General features: G+C 43.2%; 10 protein-coding genes across 10 annotated transcripts; 5 read left to right on the plus strand and 5 right to left on the minus strand.

Moving 5' to 3' along the window:
* Positions 1 to 172: 172 nt before the first annotated feature.
* Positions 173 to 922, minus strand: GPM1 (phosphoglycerate mutase GPM1; the record flags this gene model as incomplete). Its single annotated transcript, XM_018880846.1, has 1 exon — positions 173 to 922. One exon carries the CDS (start codon positions 920 to 922, stop codon positions 173 to 175), a length of 750 nt encoding a protein of 249 aa, XP_018733496.1.
* A 3,954-nt stretch (positions 923 to 4,876) lies between these two features.
* On the plus strand, positions 4,877 to 5,344 carry YPT1 (Rab family GTPase YPT1; the record flags this gene model as incomplete). Its single annotated transcript, XM_018880847.1, has 1 exon — positions 4,877 to 5,344. The coding sequence occupies one exon, from the start codon at positions 4,877 to 4,879 to the stop codon at positions 5,342 to 5,344; it is 468 nt and encodes a 155-aa protein (XP_018733497.1).
* Positions 5,345 to 5,736: 392 nt separating this feature from the next.
* PUF6 (Puf6p) lies at positions 5,737 to 7,704 on the plus strand (the record flags this gene model as incomplete). Its single annotated transcript, XM_018880848.1, has 1 exon — positions 5,737 to 7,704. One exon carries the CDS (start codon positions 5,737 to 5,739, stop codon positions 7,702 to 7,704), a length of 1,968 nt encoding a protein of 655 aa, XP_018733498.1.
* Positions 7,705 to 8,024: 320 nt separating this feature from the next.
* On the minus strand, positions 8,025 to 8,768 carry HAP3 (Hap3p; the record flags this gene model as incomplete). The annotated part of the gene is made up of 1 exon (XM_018880849.1): positions 8,025 to 8,768. One exon carries the CDS (start codon positions 8,766 to 8,768, stop codon positions 8,025 to 8,027), a length of 744 nt encoding a protein of 247 aa, XP_018733499.1.
* Positions 8,769 to 10,131: 1,363 nt separating this feature from the next.
* AWJ20_3819 (uncharacterized protein) lies at positions 10,132 to 11,211 on the minus strand (the record flags this gene model as incomplete). The annotated part of the gene is made up of 1 exon (XM_018880850.1): positions 10,132 to 11,211. The coding sequence occupies one exon, from the start codon at positions 11,209 to 11,211 to the stop codon at positions 10,132 to 10,134; it is 1,080 nt and encodes a 359-aa protein (XP_018733500.1).
* A 1,254-nt stretch (positions 11,212 to 12,465) lies between these two features.
* VPS3 (CORVET complex subunit VPS3) lies at positions 12,466 to 15,930 on the plus strand (the record flags this gene model as incomplete). The annotated part of the gene is made up of 1 exon (XM_018880852.1): positions 12,466 to 15,930. The coding sequence occupies one exon, from the start codon at positions 12,466 to 12,468 to the stop codon at positions 15,928 to 15,930; it is 3,465 nt and encodes a 1,154-aa protein (XP_018733501.1).
* Positions 15,931 to 16,097: 167 nt separating this feature from the next.
* On the minus strand, positions 16,098 to 16,742 carry AWJ20_3821 (uncharacterized protein; the record flags this gene model as incomplete). The annotated part of the gene is made up of 1 exon (XM_018880853.1): positions 16,098 to 16,742. The coding sequence occupies one exon, from the start codon at positions 16,740 to 16,742 to the stop codon at positions 16,098 to 16,100; it is 645 nt and encodes a 214-aa protein (XP_018733502.1).
* Positions 16,743 to 17,532: 790 nt separating this feature from the next.
* PRP18 (Prp18p) lies at positions 17,533 to 18,507 on the plus strand (the record flags this gene model as incomplete). The annotated part of the gene is made up of 1 exon (XM_018880854.1): positions 17,533 to 18,507. The coding sequence occupies one exon, from the start codon at positions 17,533 to 17,535 to the stop codon at positions 18,505 to 18,507; it is 975 nt and encodes a 324-aa protein (XP_018733503.1).
* A 376-nt stretch (positions 18,508 to 18,883) lies between these two features.
* Positions 18,884 to 19,720, minus strand: SGT1 (Sgt1p; the record flags this gene model as incomplete). The annotated part of the gene is made up of 1 exon (XM_018880855.1): positions 18,884 to 19,720. The coding sequence occupies one exon, from the start codon at positions 19,718 to 19,720 to the stop codon at positions 18,884 to 18,886; it is 837 nt and encodes a 278-aa protein (XP_018733504.1).
* Positions 19,721 to 20,751: 1,031 nt separating this feature from the next.
* NOB1 (Nob1p) lies at positions 20,752 to 22,218 on the plus strand (the record flags this gene model as incomplete). The annotated part of the gene is made up of 1 exon (XM_018880856.1): positions 20,752 to 22,218. One exon carries the CDS (start codon positions 20,752 to 20,754, stop codon positions 22,216 to 22,218), a length of 1,467 nt encoding a protein of 488 aa, XP_018733505.1.
* Positions 22,219 to 23,050: the final 832 nt, after the last annotated feature.

Here is a 23,050-nt window from a genome sequence, read left to right on the forward strand (position 1 = left end):
AGATTATTTATTTATTCTCATCATACACAGCCTATTCGCAGCCCCCCTGCTGTCTATTATCGTGAACTAAAGACCAAACGCACTGCTGGAAGCAAGGCAACAACATAAGAAAAATAAAACAACGAATCTTTACAAAACCTTAATTAATTGTAATTGTCTTGGACTAAAAAATTTATTTAGAACCTTGGGCAGCAACGGCGGCAGCTCCGGCCTCAGCAGCCTCAGGGTCGAGGTACTCAGCCTTCTTGACAGGCTTGAGGTTGTCATCAAGTTCATAGACAAGAGGAATACCAGTAGGGATGTTAAGACCAGCAATATCTTCATCAGAGATGTTGTCGAGGTGCTTGACCAAAGCTCTCAAGGAGTTACCGTGGGCAACGACAATAACGGTCTTACCGGCAAGCAAATCCTTGGAGATATCAGATTGCCAGTAAGGCAACAGACGCTTGATGACCAACTCGAGAGACTCAGTCTTGGGAAGGTCCTCCTTAGGAACATCCTTGTATCTTTCATCGTGAGCTTGAGAAAACTCAGAGTCGTCAGCAATTGGTGGAGGAGGAACATCGAAAGAACGACGCCAAGTCATGAATTGCTCTTTGCCGTATTGGGCCAAGGTTTGAGCCTTGTCCTTTCCTTGCAAAGCACCGTAGTGACGCTCGTTAAGACGCCAGTTACGCTTGACATCAATGAAAAGACGGTCAGCATTGTCAAGAGCAATATTGGCAGTTTGAATAGCACGAGAAAGCTTAGAAGTGTAGAGAATATCGGGCTTAAGGCCGGACTCCTTCAAGAGCTCACCAGCACGAGTGGCCTCCTTGATACCGACTTCAGAGAGCTTGACATCGACCCAACCGGTGAAAAGGTTCTTTTCATTCCAGTCAGATTGACCGTGACGGACGAGGATGAGCTTATGAGTGGACATGATCTGATAAAAGAGTTAGATAAGAGCACTCGGTACTAGCATGAGAAACAAAGAGAGCAAGGTCAATAAGAAAGAGATGTTAAGAGAATGCAATTAAAACGCAAGCACAAAACAACCATAAAATAGCCAAAAAGTAATGGATATATAAACAATTGAGACATTAAATGTAGCAATGGAAAATTAAAAACTCGTCATACCACATGTACTGACAAGAGCATAAACAAAGTCCGTAGGTACCGAGTATACCTCAATCAAAAAATTAAAAATTAAAAATTCACAATCAGCCCAATTGTCCATTCAAACCTAACTGAAAGAAACTAACCAAATATCTACTAGAATAAACAATTCATAATCTACCAGAAGTTGAAGTCCCTAAATAAAAACTCACAAGTCTCGGAAAATGGAAAGCTTTCTTCATACTAACTGATGTATTTGCGCAATTGCTGATTCAACGTGCAATTCACATTCTCTCAATTGATCCAAGTCTCAAGCTTCTTCCATCCACTTACGCTTTTCGAAAGATATCTGTTTAGTTACTACTAGGAAAGAGATTATCTGTACTGAAGAAGAAGGAGAAAACAAGAAAAAATGAAAATATATATATGCCTTGACAATCAGTCAGGGCCATTGAGGGTTAGGAGCAATGATCCGTTCACAAACCGCATCGTGCTGTGGTGAGAGCTGGTAACATGCAAGGTGGTGTTACTTTTCTGTTGTGTGTTGGGAGTTTCTATGACGCAAGGTTATAGGCTAGAGATAAATTAGTTCACGCATCATCAGTCTGCACGTGAAGATATGGAATTGTGATATGGAATTGTGGATCAGCTGAACTGATTCTGATGGACCGCTGGTTCACTGTGTAGTGTACTGGATGGTGCGCGGGACTTTTATCTGGAACAGTATCTTTTGCCAGTTCGTTTGAATTGAAAACGAAAGAGTTGGCTCGATACTCCTAGTGACAGTCTTAGCTATTTTGATAGTTCCACTATTTTTAACCTGATGAGGTTAATGCTCAGATGTAAGGGATCGCTGCGAGACTGTCATTTTCAATGATAGTTTTAGTAGATTTAACCAGTTGAGGCTAATAATAGATATTTCAAGTAACGCTTTTCGTCTGCTTGAAATATCGTGAGCATCGTCTCGAAAAGCAAGTTTGAGGAGTTTCTTAAAAGTCACCAGAGAAATCACTCAGAGATCACGCTCGGTGTATGCTTATATAATGTTTATATATAATAATAGTAGTAATAGTAATATACAATAAATAGTGGGTGCGTTAATTTACAGAACACCAGATTCCATTTGACCCACTTGACCCTTTTTAGCACGAGTTTGTTTTGGAGCTTGCCATTGAGGAGCATTGCTTGTATCAGGGACTTGTGGTTGTCTGTGAGTCTGCTGCCATTGGCTGATTTGTTGGTCGCGATACTGCTGACGCTGTTGATAGTTCTTTGGCGCTTTGGATTGAACAACTGGAGTGATAGGTGGTAAGGTTTGACGAGGCACTGGTTGTGTTTGTCGTGGTTGTTGAGGTAGCGACTGCTGTAGTTGTGGTTGTGTTTGAGCTTGTACTTGAGCTTGTGGTTGTCCTCGTGCTTGAGGTTGAGTTTGAGCTTGCAACTGTTGCTGCTGTCTCTGGGGCTGTTGCTGTCGTTGTTGCCGTTGTTGTTGTTGTCGCTGCTGTTCGAGTTGCTTTTGATGTTCTGTATACCGACGCTGGTCCACAAGCTGGAACTCGCCTCGTTCGCGCTGCTGTTGAATGGCCCGCTTACGTAGAAAGCTATCAATCATAGCAGCATTGCGAGACGAGCATGCGTTCATCCAGCAAAATATACTACCCAAAACTGGAAACAATGAGATAACAAAATCAAGGAGAATATTTCCAGACATTTTTGACTGGATATCAATTGGCACCCTTAGTTCTTCTGCCAGTGATACAAGCCTATAATGTACTGCATACATGCACGTAGGGCCAATTACAGGAATCAATGCTGCCAAAGGAGCAGAGCCAACCCCTATTTGAAGCCAATACCAGCCCAAAAAGCATTGGTCATGAGTCCATGCCTTTTTCATGATCTTTTTCCAAATCTTTTGATCATGTTCGTTTATGCCTTGAGGTGGTTTCCTTCGTACCTTGTCGCCGTTGGGTTTTGTCTCAAAAAAAGGGTCTAAATAGTTAGTAATCAGTACTGTAATTAATTATAGAGCATATTATGCGTTGTAATTACTATCCACTACTATCTTTTCTTATAAAGATTCTGTACAAATGCAATAATCAGAATTGCCATCTAACAAGCAACGATCCAGGAAATATTTACCTTTGGTTTCAATATATTCACCAGCCGCTTCACCCCATGCCGTCATGACATAATCATATCCAGGAATGGACTGGATATTGTCATTGACAGTCTGGATGGCCGAGTCCATTTTTCAACACTTTTTCCTTCGTATCGGTGCTGCCGGGAAGCAACAATTTCAAACATGAAGAGTAAATGCGAGATAGATGATAATCGCGATCTCCCTCTCGTCTAGAAGCATGTAGATCACACGCCACATGCAGCACTGCCAACTTATATTGAGTGTGATATTAAAGTTAGTAAACAAAAGTGAAGGTGGGTCTTTTCCAGAAGGTAGATTTTGTCTTGGTTCATTCGATATTCCAGCCCCGATATTGAGCACTAGAGAAAATGTTCTCTCCGAATGAGGAATGTCTGCTGAACGCCGATGAACACTAGTTAGAATTGGAGTTATTGTCCTCCCAGTAAACATGCTATTGACACACTTTTCAGAATTTAGAGTGAGTTGAAATGTATGTCTACTGTATTCGAATTATGACTTGAAAATGTGCTTTATATTTCTAAAGACATTTTGTATCAGAAAATGACAAGGACAGCAGGATTCATCGTGATTATTGAAATTGTGACAATTTTGGTTGCTTTACGGAGTGAATTGAGCGACAGGTAAATACTACCATCAAAGATTCTAAAGTTAGATGAAGCAATTATTCAAGTCTGTATTGACATTCAGATTAGCAGCTAAACCAACTTGGATGTCTCAAGATCAGAACTTAAACCAGAAATAAGCATCTCTCTATAAATCTAACAGAAGAGAAAAAATTGTGTTGACTTGGTCTTTCTAGCAATTTAAATCTGATCTATTCTTGTTATATGGTGCGTAACTTGAAGAAAGTTTATGCAGGGTCCTTTGGATTAGAGACCGAAGATGCTACCCTGGGTCTCTCATGATCTGAGAATTAAACCGTGAAATTAAACCACATAGAAAGAGCGAGCTATAGATCAAAGCCTTTTGACGCCTTTTCCAATACTTCAGAGTCTATAATCAATGTTCACGTGGCTTATAATTATATTTCTAGGACTACATACATAACCGGTAAACGGCTGACATAGGATGGTAGGTAGCATGCAGCATTACTAGATAGAGACTAATCGAAACCAACCCCCTTAATCTTTAATTCAAGTAAATATAATACTCCAGTCGAAAACTCGTAGAGGACGACCCATCCAGTATTGACTTTCGAAATATACAACTACAACTACCATGGCGTCAAGAAGTTGGGATTTCATTGCGAAAATAGGTGAGTTGCTTTCCAGAGCTTGGCTTGCTATTTGAGCTCCTCGGCTTGGATCACGGCTCTGAAGAACTAATACTAACAAGCTTGCAGTAATGATAGGAGAATCGTAAGTGTAGAATTGTATGAATATGTGACAAGTGAATTTGAATATCCGAGTGGAACCAATTTGAAAAGAATAATATCATTGGATTTTGATAGCGGGTTCAAGGCATGGGCCTCATAAGTAAGACCACTAACACTATAGTGCATGCGGAAAATCGTCGCTGACGATACGATTGACGGACGATAGATTCTCTGATATTCATGACATCACAATAGCAGCCGAGATTGGGTCGAAAATCATACCAGTAGGCGAGAACCAGCATATGAAGCTGCAAATCTGGGACACAGCTGGTCAGGAACATTTTCGAGCAGTAACAAGATCCTACTTTCGTAATGCCGCTGGTTGTATTCTAGTGTATGATGTCACAAGGAGGCAGACCTTTGACCAAGTCAGCATGTGGCTCAATGATATACGAGAACAGGCTCATGAAGAGATCAATATTTGTCTAGTAGGGAACAAATCAGACCTGGAAGATCAGAGACAGGTGCCATACGAAGAAGCAAAACAGTGGGCTGATAGCAATGGAATATCTCACTTCCTAGAGACATCTGCCAAAACTGGAGACAATGTTTTAGAGGCATACACAAGCGTGGCACAGTCTATTCACAGCAAGATAGTGGGTGGCAGGTACAACCTTCAAGATAAGGGTCATGGTGTTAAGGCCAACAATTCGGGTCTCATAAATCTAAATGTAGATGCTAGCACGAAACGTAAAGGCGGGTGCTGTTAATTTATTCTTAATATAGTACATATCAGGGGTGTAGAAAGTCTGCGTCTCCGTCGGTTGAGTGTGTATCTCTGAACCTTTGGATTCTGTATCCCTAGAACTTATCACTATTCAGCACATAATCTGGTACATAAAAGTTCTGGCTAAGTGGGTGGAACAGTGAAAACTGGTTCGAAGTTATAGCTGGTCAACCAGCTGAGACCCTGATCATCGTCCAAAAGATAAGATAAGAACCCTACCAGCCCTGCGGGTGTATAAAAAAATCCTGCAGATGTATGTCGATCCTGAAAAATTATTTTATTAGCGGTATTCCAGTCGGGGTTTGTTTAGCAGCAGTCAGTCTCTATTGAAACATTTGTTCTGGGAGATTCAGTGGATTTTGAAAATATTTAAATATGGGCAAAACCGCTGTGAAGCTGAGTACTAAGAGAAAGGCTGTTGCTGTTGAAAGCAGGAAGCCTGTTACCAATGGCAAGTTGAAGAAGGCAAAGAAAGAGGAAGAGGTTGTTGAAGAGTCTGAAGAGAATGAAGATGATTTTGCTAGCAGTGATGATGAGAGTATCAACCTAAGTAGCGATGATTCCGATGAGGATGAACTTGATAAGGACGATGATGAGGAAGATGAGTTGGATCAAGATGAAGAGGTCGACGAAGAAGGCAACGGTAGCGAAGATGGCGAAGAGGATGAAGAGGGACTGGCTGACGACGGTTCCAAGACTGCTAGATCTAAGGAACAGAGAGCTGAACAAAAGAAACTGCAACAAGAACGTAAACTCCAACGTAGTGGTGGTGTAGAGATTCAACAGATCAAGAACATCTGGGAAAGACTGAGAGTAAAGACTGGTGTCCCCACTGAAGTCCGTAAGAAGTTGGTGGACCAAGCATGGGAGCTGTGTCATGATAAAGTCAAAGAGCTTGTTTTTAAGCACGATGCTTCTCGTGTTGTTCAAACTATTTTCAAATATGCTGACAAGGAAAAGAGATTAGCTATCACCAAGGCTCTCAAGGGATCATATGTCGAACTGGCCAAGAGCAGTTATGGTAAATACTTGCTTGTCAAGCTTTTACACTACGGATCTAGTGACGTTCGTGATGGTGTTCTCAGTGAAATGCATGGCAGTTTCAGAAAGCTCATCAAGCACAAGGAAGGAGCCTATGTCATTGAAGATGCCTATAGAGACTATTCAACAGCTGCTCATAAATCGCAAATCATTAGTGAATTCTACGGATCGGAATTTGCCATTTTCAAGGATATTGCCAAAGACAAGTCACTTGAAGATATCATCAAGGAGAACCCTGATAAGCGCCCCTACTTGATGAAGAACTTGAACGAGGTTATCACCTCTGCTGTCAACAAGGGCTCGATTGGTTTCACTATCATCCATGCCGCCATGTTGGAATATGTGAAAAACATCGATGCCACTGGATCTGAAAGAGAAGTATTTATTGACCTTATAACCGAGCAATTCGCAGAGATTGTCCATACCAACGAAGGTTCTCAGGTCGCCTGCCGTGTTCTCAGCATTGCCACAGCCAAGGAACGTAAGGGTCTGGTTAGGAGTCTCAAGCCATTTGCCTCCAAGCTGGCATCTGACGAGTACGGTTACCTTGTCCTTATTGCACTTTTCAGATCTGTTGATGATACCGTTCTTGTATCCAAGTCGTTCACAGCTGACCTCAAGGAGAACATCAACTCACTCATTGTGTCGAAGACTGGACGTAGAGCATTCCTATATCTTTTGTTAGGACTATCACCACGTTATTTTACACCCACTATCATTAAAAAGTTCAACCAGCTGGACGAGTTGAAGGCTGCTACATCTAAGAAAGACGACGAGGTCAGAAGAACTGAGCTTTTGAAAGCGTTCTCACCTCTGTTTTTTGAAGCCATCAGTGCCAACACCCGTACCATTCTCAAGGAATCGCTAGGTGCTCAGTTTGTTGCTGAGGCTCTTTTATACGGTATTGGCGAAGACGACCGTCAAAAAGCTCTAGAGTCGGTTGCCAGTGCATTCGGTGACTCATCTCCAGACGCCGACAACGGCACTCATTTGATTCACGAGCCATTCTCGACCCGTCTACTGCGTACTCTGGTGCAAGATGGACACTGGGACGCTAAAGAGAAGAGAGCCAATGTTGTTTCTTCTCCCACGAACTTCAAAGCTCTTCTCCTGACCAAGGTCTTGGAGTTTCCTGCCGAGTGGGCCACTGGTGATGGCTCGTTCGTGGTAGTATCTCTTGTCGAGAACCTCGAATCCGCCGATAAGGCGACGCTTGTCAAGGTCCTCAAGAAGCACAAAAAGGCCATCACTGCTGCCTCGGCTGACAACAAAGGAGCCAAACTACTCGTTGAGCATTTGTAATTTATAGACGTTAATATTTCCCTGTACTTGCAACGCTGCCTCCGGCGGCTGGGGCTCTGCCCCAGACCCCGTAGCTCCTGCTTCGCAGGAGATCACTGGCACCGTATACAGACTTACTCGAGCGTAGCGAGAGGAGTGGTCTGGGGCGAAGCCCCAGCCGCCCGAAGGAGAGTCACCAGTTCTAAATAAAAGGGTCATTAATTACAGGCGAAAAGCGCCTTCAGACATATGGTGTTATATATAGGAATCGTAAGCCTCGTGTCACATGGGAATGGTGGGGAGTCATTAAAAGCAAGTGCGGTGTGCTTTACAGGCAACCGCTAGAACTGGTTCATGTCTACATTTGTGTACTGACCGTAATCCTCGTAGATTGAGGGGTCGTCGGTGGCAGCTGGTGCGTGGTCATTGGTCGTGTACGTGCTATCATCGTAGTTTGTATACGTATCAGCAGTTGTAGCCACAGCTCCTTCAGAACCGTCACCTGATTGTCCTTCAACTTTGATCTCGGCGTGTTCTTGATCGTGCTCGCCGTCTGTATTCAGCATCTCGGCAACAGCACCGTCAGCAGCCAGAGATTCCGAGGCATTATCCATCACTACCCCGCCAGATCCACTATCCATATCATCGTCTTCGTCTTCGTCCAGTCCTACACTGACACTGCTGCCGCCGTTACCAAGACGGCCTAATCCAGCACCGCTGCCTCCAGATGGCTTGCGATCACCCTCTCGTTCCTGTTTGAGTACTTGGAATTCACGATACTTGGCAAGGTAGATCTTGAGCACCTCAGCATAGTTCTCGAATCCAAGTGAAGTCATGGCAAAGAGAATGTCTTCTCCATTGACTGTCTTACGCTTCTCAGCGCTGCATTTTTCAGATGCTTCTGATGTTATAAACGACACAAACTCAGATACACATTCTTGAACACATTCTTTCGCTTCCTTAGATACCTTGGCAGACTCGGGAAGCGCGTTTTTCATGATTCGTGATACATTGGCTATTGGAAGCCATTTGTCCTGTTCGCGAAGCTCGAAATTCTTCGAACTATCTGGAGGTGACTTGTCCATAATTACGCGCTGTACACGATTGTCCTAGAGCTCGCTCAAAGATTTTGTCGGATAACTTGATTTGTTCGCACCTCTCACCAATATTGTATTATATCAATATTGATAATGATGGAAATGTACCAGTGAATCAATTCCTGTGTAAGTTGAAGACACCACTTGGACTACGAGCAGAGTACGTTTTGAGGTTGGTGGAAATAAAAATATCCTTAGAATATGACAATATAATACAGATCAGATTGTGAACTTCCACTCTTTTTGCTTGCAAAATAAATAAATACAATAACCGGCGTATGGACGACCCGCGTGGACCTGTTAATGCTCTATAAACAAATGAGAGTCACGTCTACTGCTGCTAAACCAAACGCAACTAGTAGAGTTTCCTGCAATAAACTTCCTGAAAAGTTACCAAAAAAGGGGAATCTAAGTCTGTTCAACCAAAATACAGGTACCGGCCTCGAAATGAATATCGATTATCAAGCTATGTTTGGGCTTCCTGAGTAAACTTTTCAAAATAGACCGGTGCGCGGCTGCTGCAGTTTTCCATCAGTCAGGTGACGTCTGAGGCCCGATCACCTACATTCCCCTGAATAATCTTGTTTTGATTCCAGTACCACAGTCCACTGAATGAGCTCGAAGCCCAGTGAACCGAGTCCTAGGCCATGAAAGTCACTGTCAAACAATGGAACGCCGTTGCTCTTTGGAAATGGGACATGGCTGAAGATGAAGTGTGCGGTATCTGTCGAGTCCACTTCGATGGCACATGTCCAACATGTAAATACCCTGGCGATGACTGTCCACTTGGTATGCTAGATTGGTGAGCGTTGTCTTTGCCTCCAGCGGCTGGGGCTGCGCCCCAGACCCCCTGGCTTCTCTCGCTTCGCTCGGGTCGGATTTATCCATGTGGATCAGCATGAGACGAAGTGGAATCGGGGAGAAGTTGTGGGATCAGCGAAATAGGTTTGAATGTCAACTAACTTTAGTGTTTTACAGTCAATGGAAAATGCCATCACTCGTTTCATTTGCACTGTGTGACCAAATGGCTCCAAGAGGGTACGTCAAGAGGTCTATGCCCGATGTGTAGACAGCCTTTTGAAACAGATAGTCCCATGGATTCTGAAGTAGAAAACGCTTCTGCTGAGCTCAATTAGATGTGTGTGATGACTAGATTATTTATTAAAATATACATACTTTAATGGTACGTGTATGGTTCCGGGCTGTACTGGTATAGGATCTGTTAACTGAACCTGAGTTCGTCTAATCTGGTCCTTGTTCTTGGCAGGCGACAGTATCAGGGCCTAGACTGATCTTCTGTAATCAGAGAGACGCAAGTGTGAGAACGAAATAAAATACATATGTATGCAGCTTAATAATAAGTACGGGAGCTAGAGCTAGGGGTCAAAGTTTCGGAGACAGAGTCTGAAATAAGAGAGCTTGGAGGTACCCAAGGTTGTTCGGCTGCAACCACTTGGCGGCCAGATGGACGATTAGACTCGAGTTCAGAAGCCTTGGGGATCGTTTGGAAAGTGTAATTGTTGTTTTCCGTAGTATAAGAGTGGAGTATGGGCAAGATAGTTTGTTTAAGCTGATCTTGTTGATACTGTATTGTGCCAGGTTTGGCAGTCGAAGAAACCACTTTTTTCAGTTTACTGTTAGCTCCTAATAATTCCAGAGCTGCTGTAAGAAAGCCAATTGCTTGACCTGTCTGACCCTTTTGAGCCTGATCTATAGCTGACAGTTTGTATGTGTCAGCAATGCAGAATTTACGGGCTTCGGAAAGCCAGCCAGATAATGTGTCGGATGAGTTACCAAGAGAAAATGATGAGTTATGTGATGATGAAGAGGATGAAGATGAGCCATTATGACTAGAGGGTGCAATCCGGCTCATAGCTGATCTCATTTTAGATTTTGTAGGTTCAGTAGAACCTGAAGAAGACAAGTCAGATCCTGTTCCTCCAGAGCTAGAAAAACTGGAGCTAGAGCTACTAATGAGCTGGGATGCAGCACCAAACTTGTCTGCAGCATATATTGCGACACGACTGAGTAAGTTTCTGGAAGTCGTTGTTGTTGATGATGAGTTATAACCGTCTGAGCTTTCTTGTAGTTCTCTTTCTAAATCTTTGTAAATAATAAGCAAATGAAGTGATCCGCCTATTAATGTCTGTAAGCCAGTAATGAACCCTGTTTGATTTTGCAATTGTGGTGGTATAGGCTGACCTTTATAACTATTGGAGTTCGCTACTAGGTACCATACAATGGATTGTGATTTTATGAGATGACTAGTAGCCAATTTCCACTTACGGTCGTTATCTTGATTACCATCTCCATAGCGTGATGTTACTGCAGTCTCTGCCAGCATCATCAATGCCAAACTGTAGGTTAACAAAACCATTCTCTTTTCAAACTCCAGTGATTGCAATTCCAGTTTAGGTGCCTCACCTACCATAGATCTTGTATTGCTGACGCGAGGAAGCCTCCAAGACACTACTGGTACTGTTTCTACTGTAAAATGGGTTTGATTCTGGTCTGCCAATATTGTAAACAAGTATGGAAGGTAGTCTTCAATGGCCTAGAACTGTTAATATCTAAAAAAGGGAATATACCCATTGAGACCAAGAATCAATTAAAACTCGAAATTACTCACTTTTACAACCTCGAGGTAATCAGGCGAATCGGCTCTTTTGGCTCGCTTGAGTGTGTCTCTAACAAGAGCTCGCGATGAATCAGCATTGATGACCACCTGGTGATACTGAGTAGACGAAACATGCTGAGCCAGTGCCAGGTTTCCTGTGGTAGGAAGTACAAATGGAAAAACAACCGACATTCCTATTGTTTAATTGATATCTTTTTGGTGAGATGAGACGAGGTGAGATGTGAAGGCGAAGCGAGTCGGCTATGTAGATCGCTTGTAGATAAGATAAGGGAAGGGGAAACGCTAAAACGCAGGGTCCAAGTGTCACCAATCGAGCCTATTCTCGGGTTAATGAATCCACTTCTAGATTATGAAAAAGACAGTGTAGAGATTTTTAACAAAACAGATTCCTTTTTTTATGAATAGTGAGTTTTCGATGTAAAAAAAGGAAACTGTTGCCAAGTGGACTCTTGGCAGTCTATATTGACGTTTTCGCGCGGCATTCCGTGTGAGTTGCATGGCGGTGAAGCTAGACTACTGTACATACATTATTACAGCTAAGAATTCACTAACAATAAAGATAAACGAAACACCGGTAAATAATTCATCCAGAGACTAGCAGGCTGAAACCTGTTCTTGAAGAATACCAATAGACGACAGGAGGAAACCAATTGACCCGATATCCCACGATATTGGCGCATTTCTGAAACTTGAACGTTGTACTTACGACACATAGTATATTAGAAGACTCCTGGCTCAGTTGAGAAGGTTAGGATTAAGAGGGCAATATGGCGCTAGGTGGAGGGGGTGATGAAGGTGATGATGATGATGGTCCCTATAAAAGAGTACCACTAGTGGCCAGCGACTTGATTCTAGATTCTGATAACCGGCAGGCAGTGGTCACATGTATAGAAAGCTGGGGTAAGTTGGTGGCTCCAGCCAGTATAAACGAGGATATTCTAATGTTTCATTTGACGATTTCGGAGAAAAGCAACTAACTTGTGAATAGGTCCTAGTGTTTATATAGGTACAGCATCAGGAGAGATTCTACATTTTTTCAGTACTGGCATGGAGAGTGATCCATACATCATCGCATCTAAACAGAGAACACATTCAAAGAAAAGAAGACCAGTATCACAGATTGTAATTTTACCAACTATATCGCGAGCATTGGTGTTGAGCCAGTCGACAACCTCTGTATTTACACTGCCGGAATTTGCTCCATGTAGTAATGTCGGGTCGATGCGAGATGTTAACGCATTGTCACGGGATATTGACGATTTTACAGTACTTAATGAACGTGGTGATAGTGAATTTGCTGAAGTAACGGTGTTTTCCAAATCTGCCATCCGGCTTGTGAAAGTTTTTGGCGAAAGTTTGAAATTGGCGGGAAATATTGAATACCCAGGGGTGTTGAATGGAGTTCGAAGATCTTCATATGCTTTGGTTGTAAACAATGAGTCGTATGATTTACTAGATTTAAAGCATGTAAGAAAGGTTCCTCTATTTCCGTTGAGGGCTGCAGGAGAAGATGAAGACCAAGACAGTGAAACGAGGGAAGAAGACACTTACGCCCAGAAACAACCAGGTACTACTACTGAAACGGCAGGTACTGAGGGCGAGACAAATGCTAGTCCAACAGTCGAGCAATCCGCTGAGACAGAACCTGTGGGAACGACATTGACTAATAAACAGGTTCCTGAGATTGCCAAGGAAGAGGGAGATGATTCAAAAACGGGCACCGAAGAGAGTAAGACAATCACTGAGACTAGTGCTCAAAGTACAACAGAAGAAGTTGATAAGGCAAAGGATGAATTAACAGAACCTGGATCAGAAGCAGATAAAAAGTCTAATGTGGAAACTGATCCTACCAATACTATAAAGGTTGAAGAAGACGCTGGAATGGAGGTTTCCGTGGATTCCACTACTGAAGTTACTACAGAACCTTCGACTCAGCCAGCTCCTGAGGTAAAAGTGGGTGAAACGGCAACAAGTGAAGGATCCACTACAGAGCCTTCGACTCAGGTAGCAACAGAGCTAAAAATAGGCGGAACAGCAACAACTGAAGGATCTCACATACAAAGACCACGAGCTGGTAAAGGACATGCTCCAGCTGTATCAATCCATTCTATTCAGTCGACTGGGTCAGTCGAGAGCGCTGAGAGTAAACCAAGCTCGAGTCCCGTCTCGACGACTTCAGCTACATTTCCATCCATGGAAGGCGTACCAACTCCCACTACAGAGGTAGAAGGAAGTAAGAGCGACCATTCAGCGACTGGCAAGTCTAAATCCAAAAAGCATGCCGATCCCATAAAACCTATTATAGTCCCTGTAGCCAGTGATGAGTTTCTGGTTACTAGCGGAACGTCAGCTGTGGACAGGGCAATGGGATTGGTTGTTAATGTTGATGGAGAAATATCTCGTGGAACTATTGCCTGGTCTAAATACCCTTCATCTGTGGCCGTAGATTATCCTTATGTTGCCGCTGTTATTGATAATCAAGTCCAGTTGCACTCATTGCATGATCAAAAACTTGTTCAGACTGTAGAGTTTCCATCCAAGCCTCTTGTGACTACAGTTTTGGCACCTTACAAAACCCCGTACACAGTACTTGTTAACAAAATTGTACTCGCTCCTTTGGCTGTTGAAGATATTAAATCACCGGACGTAGTGAGCAGGATGTCCTCTGAGAGAGACACCGCGTGTAAAATATCCATCTGTTCATCGACCCTCTTTGCATACACACCAGAAGCTGGTGTCGAGTGTCTTATTCCTACCCCTCGATTTCTTAGTCTTGAAAAACTCGTTCTTGTAAATGGTCAGGTAGATGACGTTTACGATGAAATAGAGAGAATGGATTTTTCCACTGAACTGGCTGTAACTCAACTACAATACCTTAATCTTTTGATTGGCTTATACTATCTTCGAGAAGCTAATCACACTCCTAGTCACTTTAGTGACGTGACCAAGACGTGGCTGGTGGCATCCCTTGACCCTCGGATTATGATTTTTATTTTTGACAAGAAAAATGTCAAGGGTGAAGTATGGGTGTTTAACGGAGTTATTTCGTTTATAGAGACTTTACAGAAGACATATTCGTCGTCTATGTCCAAGCTGTCTGAAAACGTCGTTTCATTCCTGAAAACGTTCTATAAAGACTGGTTTAAAAAGAGAGAGATGGCCAGTTTAGGGCTGGCTGATAAAGAAAATGTATTCAAGTCGTTAGAACTGTCATATTTGGCATTTCTTTTGAAGTGCGAAGAAAAGAGTAAGGCCAGTCAGCATGATCTGATCCATGCAATTGACAATGAAATCGTCCTGGCAACAGATGAGTCGATAGAGCTGTTACGACAACAAAAAAAATTCTTTTACCTCTCTCATATGTATAATAAGCTCAAAATGCCATCAGAACTACTATCATGTTGGAAAGAAATGCTACTTGAAACCAACCCTGCTTTTGCTAATGGAGAAACTACTATGGCTGAGTATCTGATCAATGAGTGCGAGGATGAGGGATTAGTCTGGGACTACGGTGCTTGGCTAGTCCAAACATATCCAAAGACAGGAATAAAGGTGTTTACAAGTCCAGACCTCAGGGTAAACATCAATGAGAACCAAGTTGTAGCGGTACTCAAGTCTATGAACAATGACGAGGCCTGGAGACAATATTTAAAGTTTTTGGTTTACGAGAAAAACCAGACTTTGTTTGCGTCAGATCTTGCAACTGTCATGCTCTTGGATATAGTTGACAAGATTTCCAAAAACCCTGACGTTAGGAAGAGCTTGATGGACAATTACGACATATATAAGGCACTTCCTGTTCCTAAACCGGCATATATTCCTTTCCTTCGAAATAAACTACAAAACTCACAGCCAGTGGTTCCCACTAAGAGCAAGGGGTTGCTTCTGAAATCGACTATTGCAGCACCTGCCGCTTCTTTGTCTCCTTTTGAAGAAGTCATGAAAATGCGCTTAGAACTGATGGAGTTGGTCGATTCCACATCGGACTTTGATTACACTAGTTTGATGCACCTGAGCCAGGATGAGCCTGACACGCTTCTAATCGAGCAGTGTGTGGTGTTTGGTCACTTAGGAATCCATGAGCAATGTTTGGATATCCTCTGCAACCGGCTCACCGATTATAAAACCGCCATTGATTATTGCATTTACGGAAGAATACCAATCTCGATGACGATACTGGAGCCACTTGATTCACAGATCCAGAAAGACCTTTTCCGACAACTCTTCCTTCGGTATTTGAAAGTACCGGATCCCGGGACCCGGATCGCATGTACACGGATTCTTCTCGAGCAGTGGGGCAATCGTCTGGACGTCTCGCTTGTGCTGTCAAACTTACCGGACAATTGGCCGGTCGAAGTAGTCAGCGGGTATCTATCACAGTTCTTCAAGCGCACCATGGCCGACCAGAACCAAGCATCAGTTGACCGTTCCCTCGCCCGGTCTGAAAACCTATTTATATCCCAGCAGCTCTTAGAGCTGAGCAAAATTGCATATACACCCTCAGATATTTAAATAAGAATCTTAGACTTTCTATACTTCACTGAGAACGACTCGAGCGAAGCGAGAGGAGCAACGGGTCTGGGGCGTAGCCCCAGTCGCCGAAGGCATTATGGTAAATGAATATAAGAAACTAGTAAAGTGGCATGGTCATTAGATATTTCTAAACATATACGAGGAGATCAACCCTCGAGAACTTTTTGGGTAGCAAAGAGCTTGGGCACGACGGTGGCACCGAACTCTTCGATCTGGGTGCAGTATTGGTTGATTTGGGCCGAGATGAGCAGGTTATCCAAACGCGATGGCTCCTCGGGTAATCTGAATAAAGTCTTATAGTCGTCGGTAGAGAGCAAAGGCTTGCCTTGTTGCTCGAGAGCAGTATTCTCGGCCTTTCGCTTTTGTTGCCATTGTTGGATCTTGAGCTTCTCACGAGTCAGCTGTCTCTGGTAGTAGTTATAGTTTCCTTGGTCGTAGTGGAACTCGTCGACAGAGTCAAAGATTCCCTCAATGTTTTGCTCCAAGAACTGGTCGACCGAAATAGCCAAGTCGTCGTAATCCTTAACATTTTCAGTGGCCTCTTTGGCGCTGTGTAAGTACAGAGTCACCAAGTGAGAGTTCTTGACATCGATAGGTAACTCCTGGAAGATATTGGAGTAAGAAAGCTCGTTCTTGACCAAGTTTTCGGTAGTGAACTTTCCGTCTTTCTTAGCATTCAAGTAGCTATTGCTCAATCTATAAGCGCGTAATGCAAGACCACCTTGGTTGGACTTGGCTGTGTCGTATACAAGAACAACTGAATCAGCGTTCTCAGCTTGGTAAGCAAACATAGTGTCAATGATGTGCTGGTTATAGAATCTTCCAAGGTTGCCGCTGATGTACCAACCGACTGAGTTGGAGTCGACATTGACCTCCTTGAGGTGTTCAATGACCTCAGATTGGTACTTCAAGATAGTCTTCGACCTTAAACCTGATCCTTCATTATCGGTGGCAGAAGAGGGGAATGCAAATGAATGAGTCACAGAAACAGTTCCCTCAACATCGTTTTCTAAACCCAAGAGCTGACCTGCGGCCTGGCCTGGAAACTGGTCCGAAGAGTGCTTGACAATCTTGAGCACAACACTGGCGTCCACTTGTACTCTAGCGGTAGTAGCTGGCTCAACAAGAGTAGGAGCTGATACACGTCTGCAAAAGTTTTGTTAGTCTCTATGAATTTGGATCAACTGGGTCTGCCTCCGGCGGCTGGGGCTTCGCCCCAGACCCCACTGCTCCTCTCGCTGCGCTCGAGTCGTTGCGCCGACTTGCCCAGCAGCCTGAAGACAGAGAAAAGCAGGATAAGATATGGGTCCTTGCTAGGAACATGGATATAAGACAGTCTCATATCCGTTCACTGAGCTAGTAACTTACGATTTGGCCATTTTGAATTGGTCGTTGAAGTTGATAGATTCACCTTTGCGTGTGTGCAGTTGGCGTCAATTCAATTTTTCACGGTGCGGCGTTGATTGCGTTTCTGGCCAGATCTGTCTGAATGTGAACCACAACCCATATGTTATTAAAAGATAAGATAAAGCGAGGAAAGCGAGGACTCCCAGAGGTCAGAAAATATATATGAAATTCATTATGGATTTTTCGGCCCTTTTAGCAAAAGAAATTGCTAAGAAAAAGGCACAGGCAGCTGCCGTTACAAATCTCAAAACCGAGTCGGCTGATGGTCCGGGCCAAAAGCCCAAATCATACGTTAGAAAGGCCGAGCTCGAAGAACTTCGAGAGAAAGAGTATCGTAAAGAACAAGAAGCTAAACAAGCGGCAGCTAGAAAACGCCAGCTGGAGCAGGAATTAGAACATGAAAGAGAGAAAGAAAATGAGGCTAAAAGACTGAAGAGGAGAGGCAATGACGGGTCGAATTCGAATAAGTCTGAGACTGAGAGATCGGATAGTGAGATCATTGCCCGACTGGAAGAACTCAACGAGCCAACTTCAGTCCCAGGAGAATCTGAAAAGGGTCGGAAAAATAGGCTTGCCAGGATAGAAAAGAAATTAGAATTACAGGAGCGTCTACGTAAGGAGGAGGAAGAAGATGCCAGGACCGATCCTACTATCGTCCCTCAGGATATCAAAGATAATGAGCCAAAGGTGTACATACAGATGAGAGTATATATCAAGCAACTCCTGCGAAAGTGGGAGTTATATCTTGAGCAAAACCAGGAAGAAACAAAATCGATCTATAAAGAGGCTTCTAAAGATATCGAAATTCTATTAGGCCATTTACGAAATAAATCTCTTTCAAAACAGATTTTTCCGAGTTTAGCGACCCTGTTGTATTATCTTCAGACAAAAAAATTCCGTGACGCCAATGATACTTACATTCAGCTCAGTATTGGTAACGTGGCATGGCCAATTGGTGTCATTGGTGTGGCTATTCATGAACGAAGTGCTCAATCCAAGATTACTGGTATCCACAACACTTCGTCAGAAGGATCTGTCCAAATTGCCCATATAATGAGTGACGATGAAACAAGACGCTGGCTCACTGCTGTCAAACGCTTAATAACCTTCTGTGAGAAGACTTCAAAGACATCCTCAGTAACAGATTAATAAGGCGTGGATCATGGGTTTATCAATACCAGTTTCAGCATTTTAAGAGAATTTGTACTTAATTCCTTGGCGGCATGTAACTATCGGTTTAATATCTTATTATTGCTACTTAGAGCGTAGCTCGAGAGAAGAGAAGTAAGAACATTGGAACCGAATAATCTTGGACTAGTGGTATTTGTGACATTCTCTGAACAAATATTCGTAAAGATTTACTAGAGAAACTGTTCTATAGCAGAGTTGGAAGCACTTTGCCAATACTCTTATTTATGGATCTAGTTGTAGATCCTATTTAGCTACGGACAGAAACTGCCACCGTTTATACTCAAGCCAGAATTGGTTACATAAATAATTTATTGTTTCGTTACATCATTATAATCTAGAACTTTTTAGCTTCCATACCACTGGGAGGACTTACAGGTACTGGTGCCTTTTTGACATCTTCCCAGTTCGTGCTAAGTGTAGTACCACCACTTTCGGTATAACTCTTCAACATAGCTTTCCTAGTGTCGTCATCGGCATTTCCGTAAAGCTGCTTGAAAAAGTCATCCGGTTGCTGTTCTTCATCTCCAAGAGCCTCTGCAGCCATTTTTTCCCAGTTCTTTTCAAATGATGGTACAAGCGGTCGAGTGGAATTCGTAGTTGAGGCTTCAGAGGATGAATTGCTGCTGTCTTTAGCTGTCTTCTCTAGAGCCGTCCTCATCTCATCCAAAGAAAGAGGCACCTTGTTATTAAGAGGGCGCTCTCCTTCGGGGCTTAGAAGAGTTGCCCATGATGTGTTGACTTTCTTGACGATGCCAAGCTCAATTTTGGTACTAAACACTTTGCAAGTGCTCTTGGATGGCTCGATTTCATGTGAAAATGGGCCGATGTTGTACTCGTACAATTGGCCGCTAGCAAGCGGAAATTTTATAGTTGCAGATGATTCCGTGAATTCTACTGTGACATCCTCTTTGGGGGAGTTTTTTATGAAAATGGAAACGTCGCATTTATTGCCCATTTGGAACCAGTCGTGGCGGACTGTATCTGGTGCTGGATATTCTGGAGTACTGACACTAATGCCAGACTGCTTCTCTGGTTGAACATCAAGAGCCTTTTCGACCTCTTTTCGACCACTTTCATCATCTGACAGATCTTGTATCTTGGGAATATCTTGAATTGACACAATAAGGTCGTCTTCGTCTTCCACGCTCTTCAGATGCGACTGAATCTTCATTTTCCAGATAGTTATTGATTTCTTCTCTGGAGACTTATCAGAGGCATATTCATCAGCCAAGCCTATAGCATAAGCGGCATCTGAATACTTGGCTAATGAATTGAGTGCAATAGCCCGTCGTAATTGGCCCTCGGCAATAGCCTGTCTATTTCCTGCCTTGTGTGCCAAAGCAATCCCATATTCGGCAGCTGTTAACGAGCCTTGAGAGTCTTTCTGACGCTGTAAAATAACAGCCCTAATAATGTTAGGATTAGCTCATAGCTTTAAGGACTAATGAAATCTTACTTTTTGAGATAGGCCATATAACGAGATTTGTCTAAAGAGATGGCTCTATTTGAAAATTCCAGAGCAGCCTCATAATCCTTGGCTACAAGAGCTGCCTCACACTTTTGAATATAATCAGATGCGGTAGACATTGCTACTTTCCAAACTTAAAAGTCCTAAATCCACAATAATGTTTCAATTGAGTAGTGGTATGAAGATATAATTTATGTCAGCTGTCAGATCAGCAGATCACATAAACATGGAACATTAACGAAGCACTAAATGTGCATAAACTGCGTATAATGAGACTATTGGTGTCTATACCAAATGATTCTTGCCAAATGTCAATGTGAACGACGATATATAAATCAGGCCCTTCTTCCGACCATGCCTGACTAAAAATGTTATCAATTCCAACCGAAGAAATAGTCGTGATCATAGTTAGATCGACAGATCACGTGCCCAGTTCTACTCTCGATCCAGCTGGTTAGTAGCCATGGAGATATATCACGTTTTTCAATTAGTAGCCTAGCTCCCCCAAGAAAATCAGTCAAAGGTATATAGCTAGTGCATGTAATTCTATTCATCGCTTAATCTAAAACAGCTCCTCTGATGATCAGGGTCCAATCTCTCATCGACTGATAAGCTTCTGCATATCATGTGATTATTCTGCAGCTGCCCGATTTTTTTTTTTTGACAGGGTTTAAGATCAACAATTATTAACCGATAGATTCATCAGATTTCCGACTGGACCAAATATTTGCAATATGGCATCTATAAATAGTCTGATTTTGGACGCTGGTCCTTTGCTTACACAGACATTTTCGGACCTTCATTCAAGGGCGGAGAAATTTTTCACAACACCCAGTGTGTACAACGAAATTAAAGATGAGAGAGCCAGACAAAATCTGTTACTCTGGGGAGAGGAACTTGTCGTTCGTCAGCCAAAGCCTAGTTCCATCGCTGCAGTGAGCGAGTTCTCGAAGAAAACCGGTGACTATGCTGTTTTATCATCTACAGATATGCATATTCTTGCACTATGTTACGAGTTGGAAGTCGAATTAAATGGAGGAGACTGGAGATTGCGAAAGGTTCCTGGTCAAAAGAATATAAATGGAGCCAAAGAAGTTAAGCATTCTGAGACCCAAAAATCCGAATCCACTGACTCTTCTGTCAGTAAAGTTAAGGAATCAAATGAACAAACAGCTGAGCCAGTGTCAGACCTGACTAAAACAGAATCAAAGAAAGAATCATCAGAAACAACAGCTACAGAGCCAGAGGCCAATCCTGAGGAAACAGAAGATGACGGATGGTCGGTTGTTGCAGCTAAACCTAGAAAGCAGAAAAAGGGTAAAAAGAGAAATGATTTATGGAGCAAACCTGCCCAAGTTCCCGTGATACCTTCAGAGCCAACTACCACTGATTCTGCTCAGCCTGAAAGTGAAGTAGATAATCAACAAATTACAGAAGCTACAGCTACAGAAGAATCTCAACCTCCTGCCGAAGAGAATGTTGAGACACAAGATTCATTTGTTGAGGAGATTATAGAAGAAGACTACGATGATGAGGATGCTGATGATTGGATCACCACTGAGAACCTTCAAGAGACGTTAGAAAAGGCTGGCGGTGATAAGCTGGAAAAAGTTGAAACCAAAACCATGAAAGCGGCCATGTCTACTGGCGATTTTGCTATGCAGAACGTTGCCCTTCAAATGGGATTGAATCTTGTCAACCCCACTAATGGAAAGCATATTAAACGGGTGAAAAACTATATGCTAAGATGTCATGCATGTTTCAAATTAACTGCTTTTCCTAAAGATGGCCGTCCTCGTCAGTTCTGTCCTAGATGTGGTGGTGCTACATTATTAAGGTGTACAGTTCAAGTATCGGACAGTGGTAACATCCAAGTTTTTCTTAAGAAGAATATGCAATGGTCAAGTCGTGGAGACAAGTTCTCACTTCCTACACCCCAGAGCAGAAATGCTCGTAAGCAAAGACACGAGTCGGATCCAATCCTTCTCAGAGAGGACCAGAAGGAATATCAAAAGGCCGTCAAGGATAGCATGTGGAAAAAGCGCCAAAACGAGAAGTTGCTAGACGAATGGATCGGCACTGGCAGTGCTGACTCTGTCGGATCACCATTTGCTATCTCTGGTTACAAGCGAGATGCCACTAAGCATACCGGAGTTCGCGTGGGCCGTGGTAGATATGTGAACGATTCCAAGCGAAAATAATTTCAGTTGCTCTCCTGCTGTTGCTCATAGCGGATTCCACTTTCTTTGGAGATAAGTTATTTTATGTGGCCCCTGTCGGCCCTTATATTGTAGAAAAATGTATAAATGATAGAAGACTTTCCAATGTCCAAACTCAGTACTTGGGTCCGGGGTCGTGCCTCCGGCGGCTGGGGCTCCGCCCCAGACCCTGGTTGCTCCTCTCGCTGCGCTCGAGTCGTTCAGAATACGTACCCAGACATCTCGTGCGAAGTAGGAGCAACCAGAGCTTGGGGCGGAGCTCCAGTCGCCGGAGGCAGGACTGTACCCCCATCGCCGGACCCAAGTCTGGAGTTTTGGCCGGTCGCAAGTGCGTGTATCAAGAACACCGGGTAATAATGCAATACTGGTATAAAGTATGAAATTTATATGTTCGTTCAACTGCCGATATCCGCGTTTTGTAGGATTAACACCGGGTAACACCTGATGGCACCAATCGCACTTTAATATTGTCCGTTTGTAGCCAACAGTTTGAGTGGATTCGTGCAATAAAATGCTCAGGATAATTATCTATAATGAACCCGCAAGCTTATTAAGTTCAGCTAGTACTTCTGCCTGGTCATATGGCTGTGGCGTAGCCCGGGGTCTAGAATCAGCTTAAAGTCGAATATCTACAGATGGTTGAATACAAGTAGTACGTCACTTCAAGGATTCAGGGTAAAGCTCCTGAAATAGTCTTCCCAAGATGGGCTTATCAAACCACGCTCTCTAGCTATCGTTTTCAACAAACATTAGTCCAGTCGCATGAAGTCTTCGGATTGACATTATTTCCATACACTGTAACCGAACTATTACC

The sequence above is a fragment of the Sugiyamaella lignohabitans genome, chromosome C (genome assembly GCF_001640025.1).
Source record: "Sugiyamaella lignohabitans strain CBS 10342 chromosome C, complete sequence".
NCBI lineage: Eukaryota > Fungi > Ascomycota > Dipodascomycetes > Dipodascales > Trichomonascaceae > Sugiyamaella > Sugiyamaella lignohabitans.